Source organism: Chamaea fasciata, unplaced genomic scaffold (assembly GCF_029207755.1).
Source record: "Chamaea fasciata isolate MVZ Bird 193981 ecotype frontalis unplaced genomic scaffold, bChaFas1.0.hap1 SCAF_31, whole genome shotgun sequence".
Lineage (NCBI taxonomy): Eukaryota > Metazoa > Chordata > Aves > Passeriformes > Sylviidae > Chamaea > Chamaea fasciata.
Window position 1 is genome coordinate 1,779,138 of NW_027094116.1, and position 15,132 is coordinate 1,794,269.

The following is a 15,132-nucleotide window of genomic DNA, read 5'->3' on the forward strand; positions in this document are numbered from 1 at the left end:
TCCTGGTGTTTCTCTTTTAGTGCAACTAAATGCATGAGAATAATTTAGTACATTTTTAAAGATCCTGTGTGTTAACTTCCTTTGTAACCCCCTGTGACACTGTACCATGGCATGGGCTGGGAAAGAGATGAGCCATACCTGTGTTCACACATGATGGAGGCTGGGAAAGAAACATGAGCCCTTCCTGCCAGCAAGTGTGTGTGTATTTGGAGCTCAAGAGTGTTGAGCTGAGGCACCCAGTGAGAAGCAGCAGAGTACAGTGTGTTTGGGCTTATGTTCAGAGATGTATCTGTCCTCTGAGCAAAGTTCCAAGCCATGGCAGACATTGACTTTTATCTCCTTGCTGAAATTGCAGGTGAGCATGTTGGGGAAAGGGTTTGGAGATGTCGGAGAGGCCAAAGGCAGCAGTACTACAGGGTCGCAGTTCCTGGAGCAGTTCAAGACAGCCCAGGCACTGGCTCAGCTGGCAGCTCAGCACACCCAGCCCGCTGGGAGCACCACTGCTGCTTCCTGGGACATGGGATCCACCACACAGACCTCGTCTCTGGTGCAGTACGGTAAGGAAAGGAGCGTGGCTTCCCAGAGGGGACCTGCAGAGGCACGCTGTGAGCAGCAGTGGGAGGGATTCAGCAGAGGATCTGTTCACAAGTTCACAACCAATTTAGCTGAGCTGGAAAAATTAAGAGAGCTCTGTGGGTGAGACTAAAATGTAATAGTGTGTGAGTCTATAACTGTTTCTTTTCTACTTGGAACAGTTGAATGTGTCATTCCAGACAGTTTCAGGGCCAGGGATCTGGTGTTCCTGAGCCTCTCAGAGTCTGCAAAACTACTTCCCGGTGTAAAGCTGTGCCAGAAAAAGATCTGAAAGGGCACCTCTGGAGAACAGCTCGCAAATGTAGCTTGTGTCGGTCTCCTCTCCCTGCTGAGCTCCTATTATCTTTTAAGGGAATTTTAAGGGGATTTGCTCTTAAATGCCAAGAAGCAACTCTATCTCTGGGTTGGTATGAGGGAATAAACAGGGATTGAGAGGCTCTTTTCAGATGGGAAGCTGAGTTTTGCTGTGTTTGAGTGCTAGTGTCATTTTCTTCAGCTTGTGCTTGTTATAGGGAAGTGGCTCTGGTTCAAATCGAAGCTGAAGAATAATTGAGCCCTGTCCTAGTGACCATCAGTATTGGCAGTTTCTGATCTTCTCAGACAAGAACCCTCAGAGGAGAGTCACAGAGAATAGGAGTTGATTTTGAATAAACTGTGGAAAGGCTTAGTCAGAAGAGGAAAGGTGGTGCAAAGACCTGAGGGTAGGCAGCCCCAAGGAGTGATGTTGCTTGGAGATACCTAGTCCCTGCTGGGGAAGGAGGCAGGAATGTTAACAGAGAGGGGAAGGAAGTGGCCTGCAGGACTCTGACATGCAGTGTCTCCACATGAGGGACTCTGGAGTCCAGCTTTTCTTGGAAATGGAGGACTACTGCCGTGCAAGGTGGCTTTGTCCTGTAGGGATGGTGGAAGATACTGAAGGAAGAAGTCCTTAAAAAGGCTTGGCATTCATGTTGGTGAGAGTGTGAGGCTGGGAGCAGAGATGCTTAAGTTCTCTGCACTCTTAACAGGCTTTAGGATGAAACATAGAGGAAAAGGATTTGTGTTTCTTGGTAAGTGTTAGAATTTGATTTATTTTTAGGGAAACAAACCCTGCTAACTCACCTCTGCCTTGTCCCATAGATCTCAAGAACCCAGCAGACTCTTCCGTGCATAGTCCCTTCACCAAGCGTCAGGGCTTCACATCAACTTCAACCATGATAGAAGTGTTCATGCAAGAGAAACAGCCTGTGGTGACTGCCTCCACAACCACACCGGCACCTCCATCTTCACCACTGCCTAGCAAAACCAATCCAGTTCCCCAGATGTCCCCAGGGTCCTCGGACAACCAGTCCTCAAGTCCCCAGCCAGCACAGCAGAAGCTCAAGCAGCAAAAGAAAAAAGCATCATTAACATCAAAGGTGCAGACCAATGGTGGGGGAAGGAGGCATCAAGTTGTGTTAGAGCTGCAGAAGCAGCCATTTGGGCTGCTGAGGGAAGGTCTGGGCTTGGCCTTCCTGCTGTTAGCACTGAGTGTTTGTGGAGTTGATGGAGTTGTGTGCCTGCCTGGGTGGAACTGTAATTCAAGGGCTGCAAGCCTGTAACTGCCATTGTATGCTGGGTATTAAAGTCATTCTCTGGGTTAATCACTGATGAATGATTGACCTGTTCTGTTGTTCCTCCCTTGCAGATTCCTGCACTTGCGGTGGAAATGCCTGGCTCGTCGGATATCTCAGGGCTAAACCTGCAGTTTGGGGCGTTACAGTTTGGTTCAGAGCCTGTTCTTGCAGAGTACGAATCAACACCCACAACCAGTGCCGCCGTTAGCCAGTCTCAGAGCAGCCTCTACACCAGCTCGGCCAGGTGAGGACCAGAAACCTATTAATCCAATCAGGCAGCTTTAGAAGTTCGCTAGTTCTATGGACTTGAATTGTCATGCATACTAGTAGACCCTTTCTGACTGTGCTTTGGTCATAAAGGGGGGACAGTGTATGCAACAGCAAAGCACAAGTTGCCAGCAGACTCATTGAGCAGCTCTGTGGCTCTTTGGCCTGCAGTACTTGCACAGAATGCCGTTTTCCTGCAGCCCTTAAACTGTGTTGTTGAAAACACAGGAGGGGCATCCCCAGTACAACTGCTCCCTGTCTCTGGTGAACAGATTCTGAGTGCTTTGTCCTTCTTAGTACCTGGCAAGCTGGGACACAGTGGGGTAGGTGTATCTACAGTAATGGTGCATTTGTCTTCTGTTGGGCTGACCATTAGTAACTGGCCAGTCCCTTGAGTACTGGGACCTGAGTGGCGGCAGCTATTCAGTGTTGAAGTGTTGCCTAAGGCACAGCAGTGTGTGAGGCAAGGCTGCAGCTGGATGTCCATGGTTGGGCTTGCCCTGCTCTTTGGGCGTGTTTCTTGGCTTGGCTGCTTCATGTGGTGTCTTTATACTGATGCTTGGGGCTTTTTATCTTGAATATTTGAAGTGAAGAGCCCAGTCTGAGTCAACAGACTATCACAGGGCTGTTTTGTAGGAAAATGGAGGAACACTTTTTTTTTCCTTTTGTAGTGAATCTTCATCCACGATTTCGTCCAATCAAAGCCAGGAGTCTGGTTACCAGAGTGGCACAATACAGACAGCAACATTTACCTCCCAGAACAGTGCTCAGGGACCACTGTACGAACAGAGATCCACCCAGACGAGACGATACCCAAATTCAATCTCCTCCTCACCCCAGAAAGATCTGACCCAGGCTAAGGTAAGAGAACAGCTTTACTCACCCATTGTGCTGAGTGAGCCTCATGTGTGAAGTGTCTCGGGGGAAGATGAACGAGTTATCAAATGGTTCTGTGATCCTCCAGCTGCACTGTGTGGCTCTAATGAGAGCTTTCTTCTGGCTGCTGTGTTTTGTGCCTGGGCCTGGACCACTGGGGTTAACAGCAGTCAAGTTGATTGCAGGGCATGTGTTGTATCATGTACAATTACCCTGCTAGAGAGGGGCATGCAGACAAAGAATTTTGTTTTGTGTTAAGGGTTTGTTTCTTGTATGCTGCACACTGGTTCAGTAACATCAGGTTTGGCTAATGAACTTGTATTGAGAATGTTGAGGCAGTCTAACTACCAGCAGCCGAGAAATTTCTTGCACTGATTTTTTTAATATATACTTGGGGACCATGCTGGCATGGGGTGAGACCTTGGGGCTGACCCAAACAGTCTGGTGACACATGCTGGTAGCAGGACCTTTTCATAACTGCAGACAGGAGCATGGGAGGGAGGTGACACTCTGCCTCTGGACATGTGCAGCTATAATGCCCAGTTACTCCTTTTTTCTCTTCTTCCTCAGAATGGTTTCAGTTCTGTACAACCCACGCCATTACAAACCACACCGGCTGTTGAAGGTAAGAGTCTTGCCAGTACAGCGGGTGTCCTGCATCTCTTATGCTCGTGTTCTCTGCTTTGAATGGGAAGCTTTATCTGTGCTGATAACACGTCCTTTCCTTGCTGGGCTAATGGCTGCCATTCAGATTATTTGCTTGCCATAAAACATTCAGCTTTCTGCTGATCCTTGAAGAGTCACCTATGACAATAACTTACTCTGCTTTGTGTGTGGAAGGTACTTCATCTGTAGTTCTTGAAGCTCTCTGTAGAGCCAAAGGGTAGTGTTGGGGTAAAATGAAGATGCCGAACATAATCTTAAGTGTATAACTGTTTGACAGCACTGAGGGAAGCCTCAAATCTCCCAGCACCTCTAGCTGAGCACTTGCTGATGCTTGCACTTGTGTTATCCTCTGGAAGTTGCCAGTAGCTGCCCTTAACCCAAGGCTTTTGTTCTCAGGTGCTACAGGCCCTGCAGTGAAGTCTGACTCTCCCTCTGCTCCCAGTATTGCACCTCTCAACGATGGGGTGCCTGCATCATCCTTGCTGACAACAGCCAGCCAACACTCAACAGCTCTGAGCAGCCTGAGCCACAGCGAGGAGCTCCCCAGTACAACCACTGCCCAGCTCAGCAGGTGAGTGAGTGGAGGGGGGTGGATTTCTGAAGAAGCAGAACTAGAAGCAGGAATCCATAGCAGACATCATACATTGTCTCATGCATTGAGGAAGACTAAGATGACTCATCCCGTTCGAGCAGATGGGAAATGGGATGGTGCTACCAATGTTGACTCTCTCACCTTGGTCTGACAACATTTTATTTCTCTTCTGTCAGTGCATTACCCACCCAGCAGAACAGTCTGTCCTCATCCACATCCTCCGGGCGAACATCGACTTCAACTCTTTTGGTGAGTCTGCGTATGCTCTCACACTGTGTACCCCATTTCTGCTCGGCTTGATGGAGTCTGCTGAGGTGCCTGACCTGGGGGCTGCGGTTGTGACAGGAGCTGCCAGGCTGCTGGCTGTCCTGCTGGAGTTTGGATGCTGTGTGGAGAGAGATGACAGAGGGTTATGTCAGAACACTGTCAGTGCACCTGTAGCTCAAGGCTGTTGACACCCTGCCTGTTTGTGACTGAGCAGTGCCTTCTTTTGAGCCTGTAGTAGCCCTTTGAAGGTGCTGCAGAGTCACAGCCATGTGTCAGAGCAAACTGGTAGCTGATGCAGTGGAAGCAAATAAATATCTCTGCTGCTGGGGCTCTTGCAGTACAGTTCCTGGGTATTGGCTTCTGCAGCAGAATAAATCGCCCTGCTGCAAATGTGGTGTCAAGCCCTACTCCGCTCATCAGACAGATGTGTTGGGATGTAACCCCGAGAGATGTTTGTAAGCATTAGGGATTGGCTGCTGTCAGACTTTGGACTTTAGTGAGGCTCACTGCAGAAACATCCGGATACAGACAGAGATGCATAATGTTCTGCACAGAGAGTGTCCTGCGGTACCTGTGCACTTGGTTTCAACTGCCTGATCCCCTGACTCTCCTCCCTTCCTTCCCTAGCACACAAGTGTGGAGAGTGAAGCAAGCCTCCATTCTTCTGCTAGTACTTTCTCCACCTCCTCCAGCACGGTGTCAGCTGCCCCACCAGTTGTCAGCGTTTCATCCAGCCTCAGCAGTGTCAGCAGCCTGGGCCTCAGCCTCAGCAGCAACTCCACAGTGACAGCCTCAACTCGCAGCTCCGTTGCAACCACATCAGGTACTTTCCTGGGTACTGCTGTACCAGAGAAGGGTGTGAGGGCTAAGAGAGCAAGCTTCTGCTGTTTGCTTCACTGTTGAACTTTCTCTTCCTTTTTCAGGAAAAGCCCCTCCCAATCTCCCTCCTGGAGTCCCACCGTTGTTGCCTAATCCGTACATCATGGCTCCAGGGTTGCTACATGCCTATCCGGTGAGTGGAACTTTGCAGTGATGTCATGCCACCAGGTCCCTCCCAGCTCCCTCTGCAGCAGTGAGGGATGTAGCATGGTGGGGAAACTAAAGTCTGTGACATAACCCAGCAGGGCTGCTTTGGACAGGCAGAGTTTGGACCTGCTGTTTTTTTCCATGATTTCCATTTGCCCATAGGGGTAAATGTGTGTCGTGATCACGCCAGAACAGAGTCTATGTGCCTGTTCCCTGCAGCCTCTCCAGCCTTTGAAGAGTCCTTGGGCAGAGCACAGTGTGTGAAAGCACAGAGCTGTGTTAGAAACATGGTGTGACAAAAGGCAAACAGTCAGGGCAAGGGTAGCAGTGGCCACAAAGTCTAGGAGTGTGTGTCACACCCTCTCTTAAAGGTGAGGATAGATTTCAGTTTTGGATGATTTCCAGAGAAAAACTGTTGAGTGGCTTTATGGTCTGGAGCACTTTTCTCTGAGCAACTCACCAAAACTTCTGGCAGCATCAACCTGTGTAGAGGCTCTGCCTGTACCTGGTGGCTTGTGGCTGCTGATGGGCTTCTTCTGGCTTTCTCTCATGTTTATCTAAATGTTTGATCTAAAATTAGGTGTCCTTATGTAGTCCATGTCCCTAATGTCATCTCTGGCTCTTTTTCTAGCCACAGGTGTATGGATATGATGACTTGCAAATGCTCCAGACAAGATTCCCGTTGGTGAGTACTGCAGAATGACAAAGACACACCACTTCAACTGGTGCTGCTTGGATATACAGGGCAGTCTCTCTCCGAGCAGCAGTTCTGAAGAGCTGACATAATGAGGTGCTGAGTGGATGCACCTCTCCATAGCAGCAGTGAGGAGTTAATCCGTTTGCTCTTTGGCACACTGGGAGTTGGCAGCATGAGTTACTCATGATAGCCATATTCCTCGTGGAGCCAGGGAGCATGAGTTACAATAGCAGGGCTGTTACAGAGATTCACCTCTGATCCATGATAGAGCCAGTGACATCAAATATCTGATGAGAATGGGCTTCATTTAGCAATCGGACATGTCCATTTTCTTCTGAAGTGGGGGGGAAACTCCAGGCAGTTTAAGAACTGCATACCAGTAGACCTCCTCTGGTTCTTCTTAATAGCCAGATGAGGGGGATGGTACATGCTACAAAAAGCTGGGGCTGCTGTAGGTCATGATCAGCCTGGATGTGGCTGGTTGAACTGCAGTACTCAGACATACGTTGCAGCTACAGTACAGAAATTCCTCTCTCCCAAAAGATACTGCTTTGCACTTTGGACAGAGCTGATAAAATGTTTTCTCCTTTTGTTTTTGTTCATCAGGATTACTACAGCATCCCATTCCCTACACCCACCACACCACTGACTGGAAGAGATGGCAGCCTGAGCAGCAATCCATACTCTGGTAGGGAAAAAGACTGCTCTGATTCCCATCCCATCAGGGTTTGTGCTGCTTGTACTAGTGTCCTGTGTCTTTGTCCACTGAAGCTACATCTGCACCTGCACTGTGCCTCCTGCACCGCTTTTCGTTTGAAGCATGCCTCTCACAGCTAAATTCTTGCCTTCCCTTTGAGCATCTGGTTGTGTCAAGGTCTGATACTGAGAAGAGGTGGGCAAAGTAGAAGTTAATGGGGCAGTTGGAAAGGGAGTGAGGAAGTGCTGAAAGATTCTGCAAGGCCTACAACTGGGGACTGCTTTCCAGGTGATTGTGAGGCAGGTGGTAAGCAGTGTTTGTCAAGCACTGAGAGTATAAACAGAAAGAAATACAAAATACGGAGAAATAACTTTTTTTTCCTATGGGACAGTCTCATGGAGAAAGCAAGTGAGAAATTTGAGACCTGTCAAACTCAACCCAAGCACTCAGTAGGTAGGTGTATGATCTCTCACTGACCTTGGTAAGTGCATTAATGCACTACCAATCCACAGTGGGCAGTGACTGGGCTTTCACATGCTTTAGGAATTGTAGCACTTGGAGGTTCGCTCTTTTTCCAGCACCAGTTCTCCTCAGCTTTGGCAGGAGCTGGTTTGTGTGGAAGTGCTTTTGCCCAGTTGAGGCTGAAATGCCAAGCTCAGAGCATGCCACTATGTGAGCTCTGAATTAGGAGAGTGTTTGCATGGAAGAGTCAAGCAGGTGCTCATCAGGATCAGCTCAGGGAGCTTCCCCCAGCCCTGCAGCCAAGCCCTGCACAGCCCAGGCAAGGATCTGAGTTGTGTTCAATCCTGCTGGTGGTGCATGGAGAGGGATGAGGGACAGTTCTAGCTCTGCTAGAGGTCATCAGGCTCTGCTAGCAGGTTTAATCAGTGCCAGATTGTGAGTTTAGCTTCTGTGGTTTCCCTTTGCCTCTGTAGTGCTGTTAGGGCCAAGGAGCAATTAACAGCTTCACCTTATCAGTGTGCAAAGGTCTGAAGGCCACAGTCCTTGGCACTGGCAGGAGGTGGTGTGTGTGTGGGGGGGTGTGATTGAAGTCACTGTTTATCAAAAGACTGGGTCACCTTTGGGCTGAGTTGGATTGGGCCAGGATTTAGCATTGGTTCTTCACTCTCGCCTCCTCTATTTCAGGTGACTTAACAAAATTTGGCCGTGGTGATGCCTCTTCCCCTGCTCCTGCAACAACTCTGGCACAGCCTCAGCAGAGCCAGACCCAGACTCACCACACCACGCAGCAGACGTTCCTGAACCCGGCGCTGCCTCCTGGCTACAGTTACACCAGTCTGCCATACTACACAGGGGTACCAGGGCTCCCCAGCACCTTCCAGTATGGGCCCGCTGTGTTCCCTGTGAGTTTCCCAGAGGCAAGGTGTGGGGTTTGGACAGAAGGGTGGCACAGCAAAGCCTCTTCTCATTCTGTTCCTCTCTGTAGGTTGCTCCTACCTCTTCCAAGCAGCATGGTGTGAATGTCAGCGTCAACGCATCAGCAACCCCTTTCCAGCAGCCCAGTGGCTATGGCTCTCATGGGTACAGCACTGGTAAGAGATCCACAAAAGCACCTTTCACAGCAGCAGGACTTGCTCCCCGTCTTACTGGCTGTGATGGGGACTGCTGTCTTACAGCAGTAATAGAGAAAAATGCCGGGGGTGCTGCTCCCAAATAGTTTGATTATCTTTAGAAAGGCCCAGGATTGTTCTGCATCCCGGTCTGGAGTACATTTGGGGGTTGTAGATCACTTCACGCCCTCCTCTGTGCCCCACAGTCAGTTGTCTGGGCCCTTGGACCACTATCAGAAGCTTAAGCTGCTGGATGGTTTGTTGTTCTTTTAACTGCCTGTATGTGATTAACAGAACAGGAATTGTTCTGGATTCAAACTTGTTTCCCACCAGTGTTTGGCAGACACTTTCTAGGGAAGTGTCCTTGATTCAAAGATGCAGGAAGGTCATGAACCTGCTGCCTGTTTTGGTACTTGGTTGGTGTCTGGCTGACTTACACAGCGCTGCATTTTGGCTTCCTCTTCCAGTCTTTAAATTCCTTTTGTCACTTTTTTTCTCTGCATTAGAGCCCTGCAAGATAGTATTTTCTCTTTGCGAAGGTATTTCAGCTTTGTACCAGGTCACCTGGTGCTGAGTCCTTCAAACTGCTTTCATTTCAGCACTTTTTCCACGCATTAAGGGATGGCTGAGGTGTCCTCTGTGTCACCCTCTTTTATAAACAGCCTGGGGCTTGTGTTGTCAGTCACTCCACCAGCCATCCCAGGCCACAGCTGAGTTGCCTTTACATACAATTGCCTTTTACTCCCGAGGAGCCTTTGGGCTGTTATTGCTGCTGTGCCATGTGCTGTGGGTTTGTTTCCCTATCTGTCCATTGCATTCCCCAGCTCTCCTTAGACCTGCTGTTCTCCATGTGTTTCTCTGAGTGGCAGGCAGCCCTTCAGCTGGTTTCTGGAGGCATTTTGAAACTGTGTATGTCCAGAGCAAAATAACTTACATGGGTGCTTTGCATGTTCTCATGCCAGGGCCTGGCTGCCCAGGCCAGTCTGTCTGCAGTTCTTCTCTGACATCCGGAGCTCTCCACCAGGTGTTGCTGGTGTTAGCAGCAAGCAGCTCCTGCTGACCCACTGGCTGCTGCCTAACACCCACCTCTCGCTTCTCCCCAGGTGTATCTGTGACATCCAGTAATACAGGTGTGCCAGACATCTCGGGCTCTGTCTACTCCAAAACTCAGGTTAGTGTCTGTGAGTGCTTCCTGCATTGCTGGGGAGGAGAAGCCAAGCTCTGAGACAGCCTCCCTGGGCAATGAGGTCTCTTCTCCTTGGATCAGTCAGTCAGGGAGAAGGAAATTGCTTGACCTTTCTCAGCTTACAGCAATTTCAAGCCCAGAAAGAGCCATAGGAAGAGACTGTTCTCTGTACCATATGCTGACTCTGGCACTGTGATGTGTAGAGATGGGGAGGGGCACACTGCCACCCTGGCTCCCAGCCCTTATTCTGCCATTGGCATCTCCTTCTTAGCAATCCTTCGAGAAGCAGGGATTTCACACTGGAACCCCAGCAGCCTCTTTCAACCTGCCTTCGGCGCTGGGCAGCGGCGGCCCCATCAACCCTGCAACAGCAGCAGCGTACCCTCCCACCCCTTTCATGCACATCCTGACCCCGCATCAGCAGCCTCACTCGCAGATCCTCCACCACCACCTGCAGCAGGATGGGCAGGTAAGCAATGCCCCAGGCACCTCAGCCCCTTAGTGGCATATCTCCTAGGGCTCTTGCTCCCCCTTTACTTCCCTGGTCCCTCTCTCCCTCCCTGCCTCCCTCCCTCATGCTCTGCGGCGGACACACACGGTGGCATGCACATGCTCACACCTGCACATACACACAGGGCTGGTAAGAGGATGAGGTGAGAAGGAAGGCCTGGGGTGCACTCTGGCAGGGTGGGTACTCTGCACAACCCCCCTGCTGCTGGGCTGCACCAGATAGGGCCAGGTAGTGCCTCCTCATGCAGACACATCTGGGGGACCCCGACCTCCCCCATCCTCAGAGCGGCAGCTCCGCAGGCCAGCACCAAAGGGGTTACTTGCCATAGCCATGACCCTGCAGGAGCTTTCAGGTCTAACTATGGATTTCTATTGTCATAGTTTGTCCCTTTATTTTACATATCCTGGTACTGCAACAGCTTCCATATTTGCAGATGATACTGTGCTGTCAACGCCAGCAGGAAGATCAGGTAATGAACTCTTGGAAAATGCATTGCACTTGCCCTGGGCTCTGCCCCCGCCCCTAAGGCTTCCCAGGATCACGTGGCCCCTTTCTTCTCCCCCATGGCCCCGCGAGGCGAGGATAGAGGTCCTCAGTCAGTATGTGCACACACACACACCTGCGCGCAGACACAACCTGTACCAACCCTTCCCCGTCTCCCCTCTCCCTGCTGCTCAGTCGCCACGCAAGCTGCCCACGGCCCTGTGCACTGCTGGCCTGGAGCAAAGTGTGGAGCCGAGGGAGGGTGCTGGGGCACAGACGGTGCAGCTGTGAGGTGCTGGAGGCAGCCCCAGCGCCAGGGAGCTCAGCTGGGCTGAGGCAGATCAGCGGCTGCCGAGGAGCTGTTGCCCAGAGCACCTGGCCAGGGCCATCTTCTGGGGCCGAGGCATTGCCAGAGTTGCCCTATGGAGTAGGGTGGGGGTGATTCCCCTGCACTCACCACCTGCTTCTCCTTCTGCCCTTTCCCACAGAGTGGCTCTGGGCAGCGCAGCCAAGGCAGCTCCATCCCCCAGAAATCCCAGGCCAACAAGTCCGCCTACAACAGCTACAGCTGGGGTGCCAACTGAGGCCAGGCCCCCTAGCCACCACTTGCTTCTGGAAGAGAATCCCAGTGACCCCGACGATGAGGAAGGATCCCAGGGAGGAGAGAGCCCTGCAGCAGGGAGGGCCCGGGCCTCCAGCCCCAGCAGGGCCCTGCAGGGCAGGCCGCAGGCATTTCTGCGTTGTCTGTCTTCAGCCACTTTCCTGTTGTATGTAATATAGAATTTGTATTTTTTTCTCTTTTTTCCTTTTTTTTTTTTTTCTCTCTCTCCGCATTCAGATCTGAACCGTTTGCCGTAGGGGCCTTTTTTGGTTTTTACTCCTTTCTATCCCCTCTCCCATCCAGCTGCCCCAGAATCTCTCAGATCCAAAGGAGTGGAAGCTGCGAGTCGCCTACAGCAAACCCCCTTATTATTAGGATTAAGACCAGTAATTGATATGAGCAGCATTGTAAGAATAATTAGTTGAAGTGTTTTTTTTGTACCGTGTTCTAAATTTAATGGATAAATGTGTCTTGTATATAAAAACAAAAACCCCATGCTGTCCTCTAGTTCTCTCATTTCTCCCCCACCCCAGCAAGGGGTCCCCCCTGGTATTTTATGTTCTCCATCTGCGTCCCACCATCCTCACGGGCCCAGAGTGCAGGTCCTGCCCTGCTTTGCACGCTGTAAGTATCTTCTGCTTTTGGGTTGGGGATTTTTTTTTTCTTTTTTTTTTTTTTCCTTTGTTTTGTTTTGTGGGGTTTGGTTTGTTTTTTATGTTTTGGTTTTTTTTCTATGCAGTCCAGATCTTGTATTTTTCAGTTCCACTTGATCCCTTCAGCTGCAGCCCCGAGCGGGGATTTACTGAAGAGAATAAAGATCACAAAGTGATGTGTGTATTTTTTCCACCTTCTCAGCCTCGTTCCCTATTTTTGGTGCAGGGGGTGGGCGGCCCTGGGCAGTGGGGGCAGCACTTCCCCCACCCCTCCCCAGCTTCTTGCTGGTGTTTTTGTCCACACCTTTTGTGGATTTTTCCTTTTCCCAGCTGCTGCGCTGGGCAGCAGGATGCCAGCACAGGGATAATGCCACTGTCCTACCCCTACCTCTGAGACCCTGACCCTTCATTTTTGCCTCCTGCTGTGCTCTGCCTTATGCCTCTACTGCTCTGGTGCTGCTGGTCCTCCTTTTGGGGGTTGAGGGGTGCTCTCCCCAGCCCCCTCCTGCCCATGAGGTCAGCGGCACAGTCAGGGGGAGGGTGGTCATAGATGCAGGGGAGGGCGATGAGACCACTGGTGCAGGAGGAAGCAGTGCTTGTCTGTCCCTGGCCGCTGAGCTGTCCTTGGCCTTGTGCTCTCCCTCAGCCTCCTCGCTGCAAGGTAAGGGGCTGGGGCTTCGCGGGCTCCCTGCTGCGGTGAAGGCCAGAGTTGGAGTCCTCCTCTGCTGTGCGGGCCTGGCGGGGGAGCGGCAGGGCTCAGACGGACTCGTGGAGCTCAGCTGGGGGCACAGAGCAGGGCTGTAGGAGCACAAGTGCCGCTGGATAGAGCCTGGTAACCCGCCAGCCCACCCCTGCCGCCGCGGGGGTGCCCCGGCACACACTCCCCGGGGTAGGTAGCTCGTGCGGCCGGGCAGGGGCCGCGGGCCTGGGGCGGTCAGACCGGGAGGACTCCAGCCCGTGCCGGTGTCGGCGGGGAGAGCACGGCACGGGCACCTCTGCCGCGGCGCCTCGCGACACTCGGCGGCGCTTTACGGCCGCGGTGCTTTGCGGCAGCGCGACCCGGCCGCAGCGGGGGGGACGGGGGAGCGGGAGCCAGAGGGGGGATGAGCTTCTACGACGTGTTTCGCGGCTTCTTCGGGTTCCCAGGACCGTACAGGTAACTCTGCTCGTCCCTTGGGTTGCCCCGGCCCCACCCATACAAACTCTGTCCCTCTCTCAACCCCCGGTTACTCCGGCCTGTCCGGGTGTCTCACTGCCGCGGTCCCGCAGACCTCGGGACCCGCTGTTCGGCGACGCGGCGTGGGACGAGGAGGAGGAGGAGGAGGATGGCGACCCGTCCATGTCGCAGCCCCCCCAGGACTTCGGCTTCGGATTCCGTCCTGGCTCATCCCGCGGCGCCTTCGAGGGGCTATTCCGGGACATGGGCGAGCTCCTAGGCGTCTTGGGGGGGTTCTGGGCCGAGCCCCAGCAGCCTTTCGGTGGGTTTGGGAAGGGCTGAGCGAGACTCTTGGGGCTGCTCAGAGCCCCTCGGCCTGACCGACGCCCTTCTGCTGCGCAGAGCCCGCCCTGCCCGGCCCCCGCGAAGGCAGCGCAAAGCGACCGCTGCGGGACTCGATGCTGAAGCACCCGGAGAGTCCCTCTGCCAGCGCGGCCCCGGGGAGCTCCGGGGACGCCGGCGATCTGGCCCGGCCATGGAGACCCTTCTTAGGGGTAGGTGAGGGGTCTGGGATCTGCCTCCCGCAGACTCAACAGCGGTAGCCAGCTCTGTGCTGCTGCAGTGTTGCCCCAGTGTCGTGCTTTGCCTCTTGTCACTGGCGTCAGTGGTACGTGGCTTTGTCTTGCAGCTGGAAGATGCTCACCGAACTCCTCCTGGCCTTAAGGAAGACCAAGGTGGGTGCTGGGAGCAGGGGCTGGGGGGGCCTCTCCCCTCCCTGCTCCAGCCCCCTGTGCTAGCACAGCCTCTGGGGCATGTACCCCTGCTGCAGCCACCAGCTTACATCTCCCCCCAGACCTGGACTCCCAGGTCTCCTCCGTGGGGCTGGGGACCATCCTGAGACCCAACGAGCCCAAGTCCCACTCTTACTTCCAGAGTGTCTCTGTCACCAAAGTGACTCTCCCTGATGGGGTGAGTGTCCCTGCAGGTGTAGCAGGGCTGTGGGAGACCTGGAGACACCATCCCCGTTGCTGGGGAGTCTCTCAGGGCTCCACACTCTTCACAGGCAGTAGAGGAGCGCCGCACTGTGCAGGACAGCCAGGGCCGCCGGGAGACAACGGTGACGCGCTGGAAGGGGGACCAGGCCTTCATCACCACCACCAAGGAGGATGGGCAGAAGAAGGACTACCGGGAGGAGGTGGTCAACATGGATGACCGTGAGTGGGAGTCTGGGGAGGATGCAGGGAGTGGATGGGGGCCCCACTGAGGGAGTTCTCCCTGCCCTCCCAGGAGAGCTGGCACAGTTCGCTGGCATGTGGCCACAGCAAGATGAGCTTCGTGCTGCCAACCCGAGCGACCCCTCATCTGTGCTAGGCAGCTTCTTCCGACGCTGGTTCTCGAGCTGGTAGCTCTGTCGAGTCCTGACTGAGCAGCCCGTATGTGTGACAGGTGCAGTCTGGGGGGACCCTGGGCTTGCCAGGCTTGTCAGAGCAGGCAGCAGTCTCTTTTTACCACCTGTTTTTGTTGTAGATGGGTCAGATCTTGCTGGGAAGTGGTGCCTGGGCTGGAGGCTGCCCACCTTTTGCAGCGCTGCAGAGCCACAGGGACCCCTGTGGGCACTGAGTGTATGTGTGTACAGAGCAATAAAGTCTATTTATGCTAAATCGTGACCTTCCATGCTCCTTCAGACTGGAATC

The 15,132-nt window shown here is 52.9% G+C and overlaps 2 protein-coding genes across 14 annotated transcripts in view; both read left to right on the forward strand.

Annotated features, from left to right (window-relative positions):
* Positions 1-12,471, forward strand: part of UBAP2L (ubiquitin associated protein 2 like) — a 30,444-nt gene extending 17,973 nt beyond the window's left edge. For 6 of the 12 annotated variants that reach the window (XM_066206730.1, XM_066206731.1, XM_066206738.1 and 3 more), the window contains 17 exons: positions 356-557; positions 1,714-1,991; positions 2,261-2,433; positions 3,128-3,317; positions 3,903-3,957; positions 4,395-4,569; positions 4,767-4,839; positions 5,485-5,680; positions 5,781-5,869; positions 6,515-6,568; positions 7,187-7,268; positions 8,424-8,641; positions 8,725-8,830; positions 9,952-10,019; positions 10,306-10,503; positions 10,964-11,014; positions 11,517-12,471. In XM_066206730.1, the coding sequence (XP_066062827.1) occupies positions 356-557; positions 1,714-1,991; positions 2,261-2,433; positions 3,128-3,317; positions 3,903-3,957; positions 4,395-4,569; positions 4,767-4,839; positions 5,485-5,680; positions 5,781-5,869; positions 6,515-6,568; positions 7,187-7,268; positions 8,424-8,641; positions 8,725-8,830; positions 9,952-10,019; positions 10,306-10,503; positions 10,964-11,014; positions 11,517-11,612 (2,304 nt within the window). In that variant the 3' untranslated portion in view covers positions 11,613-12,471. The remainder of the gene's footprint in view (positions 1-355; positions 558-1,713; positions 1,992-2,260; positions 2,434-3,127; positions 3,318-3,902; positions 3,958-4,394; positions 4,570-4,766; positions 4,840-5,484; positions 5,681-5,780; positions 5,870-6,514; positions 6,569-7,186; positions 7,269-8,423; positions 8,642-8,724; positions 8,831-9,951; positions 10,020-10,305; positions 10,504-10,963; positions 11,015-11,516) is intronic. The other 6 variants (XM_066206736.1, XM_066206741.1, XM_066206737.1 and 3 more) reach the window with 2 other exon arrangements.
* An 867-nt stretch (positions 12,472-13,338) lies between these two features.
* HAX1 (HCLS1 associated protein X-1) lies at positions 13,339-15,099 on the forward strand. 2 transcript variants are annotated; one of them, XM_066206849.1, is made up of 8 exons: positions 13,339-13,438; positions 13,552-13,760; positions 13,841-13,992; positions 14,127-14,172; positions 14,292-14,407; positions 14,502-14,652; positions 14,726-14,884; positions 14,966-15,099. In XM_066206849.1, the coding sequence occupies exons 1-7, from the start codon at positions 13,386-13,388 to the stop codon at positions 14,842-14,844; spliced, it is 846 nt and encodes a 281-aa protein (XP_066062946.1). In that variant the 5' UTR covers positions 13,339-13,385; the 3' UTR covers positions 14,845-14,884; positions 14,966-15,099. The 2 variants fall into 2 exon arrangements, with proteins under 2 accessions (XP_066062946.1, XP_066062947.1); XM_066206850.1 differs by having other exon boundaries at positions 14,726-14,871.
* Positions 15,100-15,132: the final 33 nt, after the last annotated feature.

Bases quoted from the DNA above. Each gene is read 5' to 3' on its own strand.
- HAX1 (XM_066206849.1), top strand. From the start codon at position 13,386: ATGAGCTTCTACGACGTGTTTCGCGGCTTCTTCGGGTTCCCAGGACCG. The intron at 13,439-13,551 runs GTAACTCTGCTC...GCGGTCCCGCAG, and splicing joins GGGTTCCCAGGACCGTACAG to ACCTCGGGACCCGCTGTTCG. The intron at 13,993-14,126 runs GTAGGTGAGGGG...TTTGTCTTGCAG, and splicing joins CATGGAGACCCTTCTTAGGG to CTGGAAGATGCTCACCGAAC.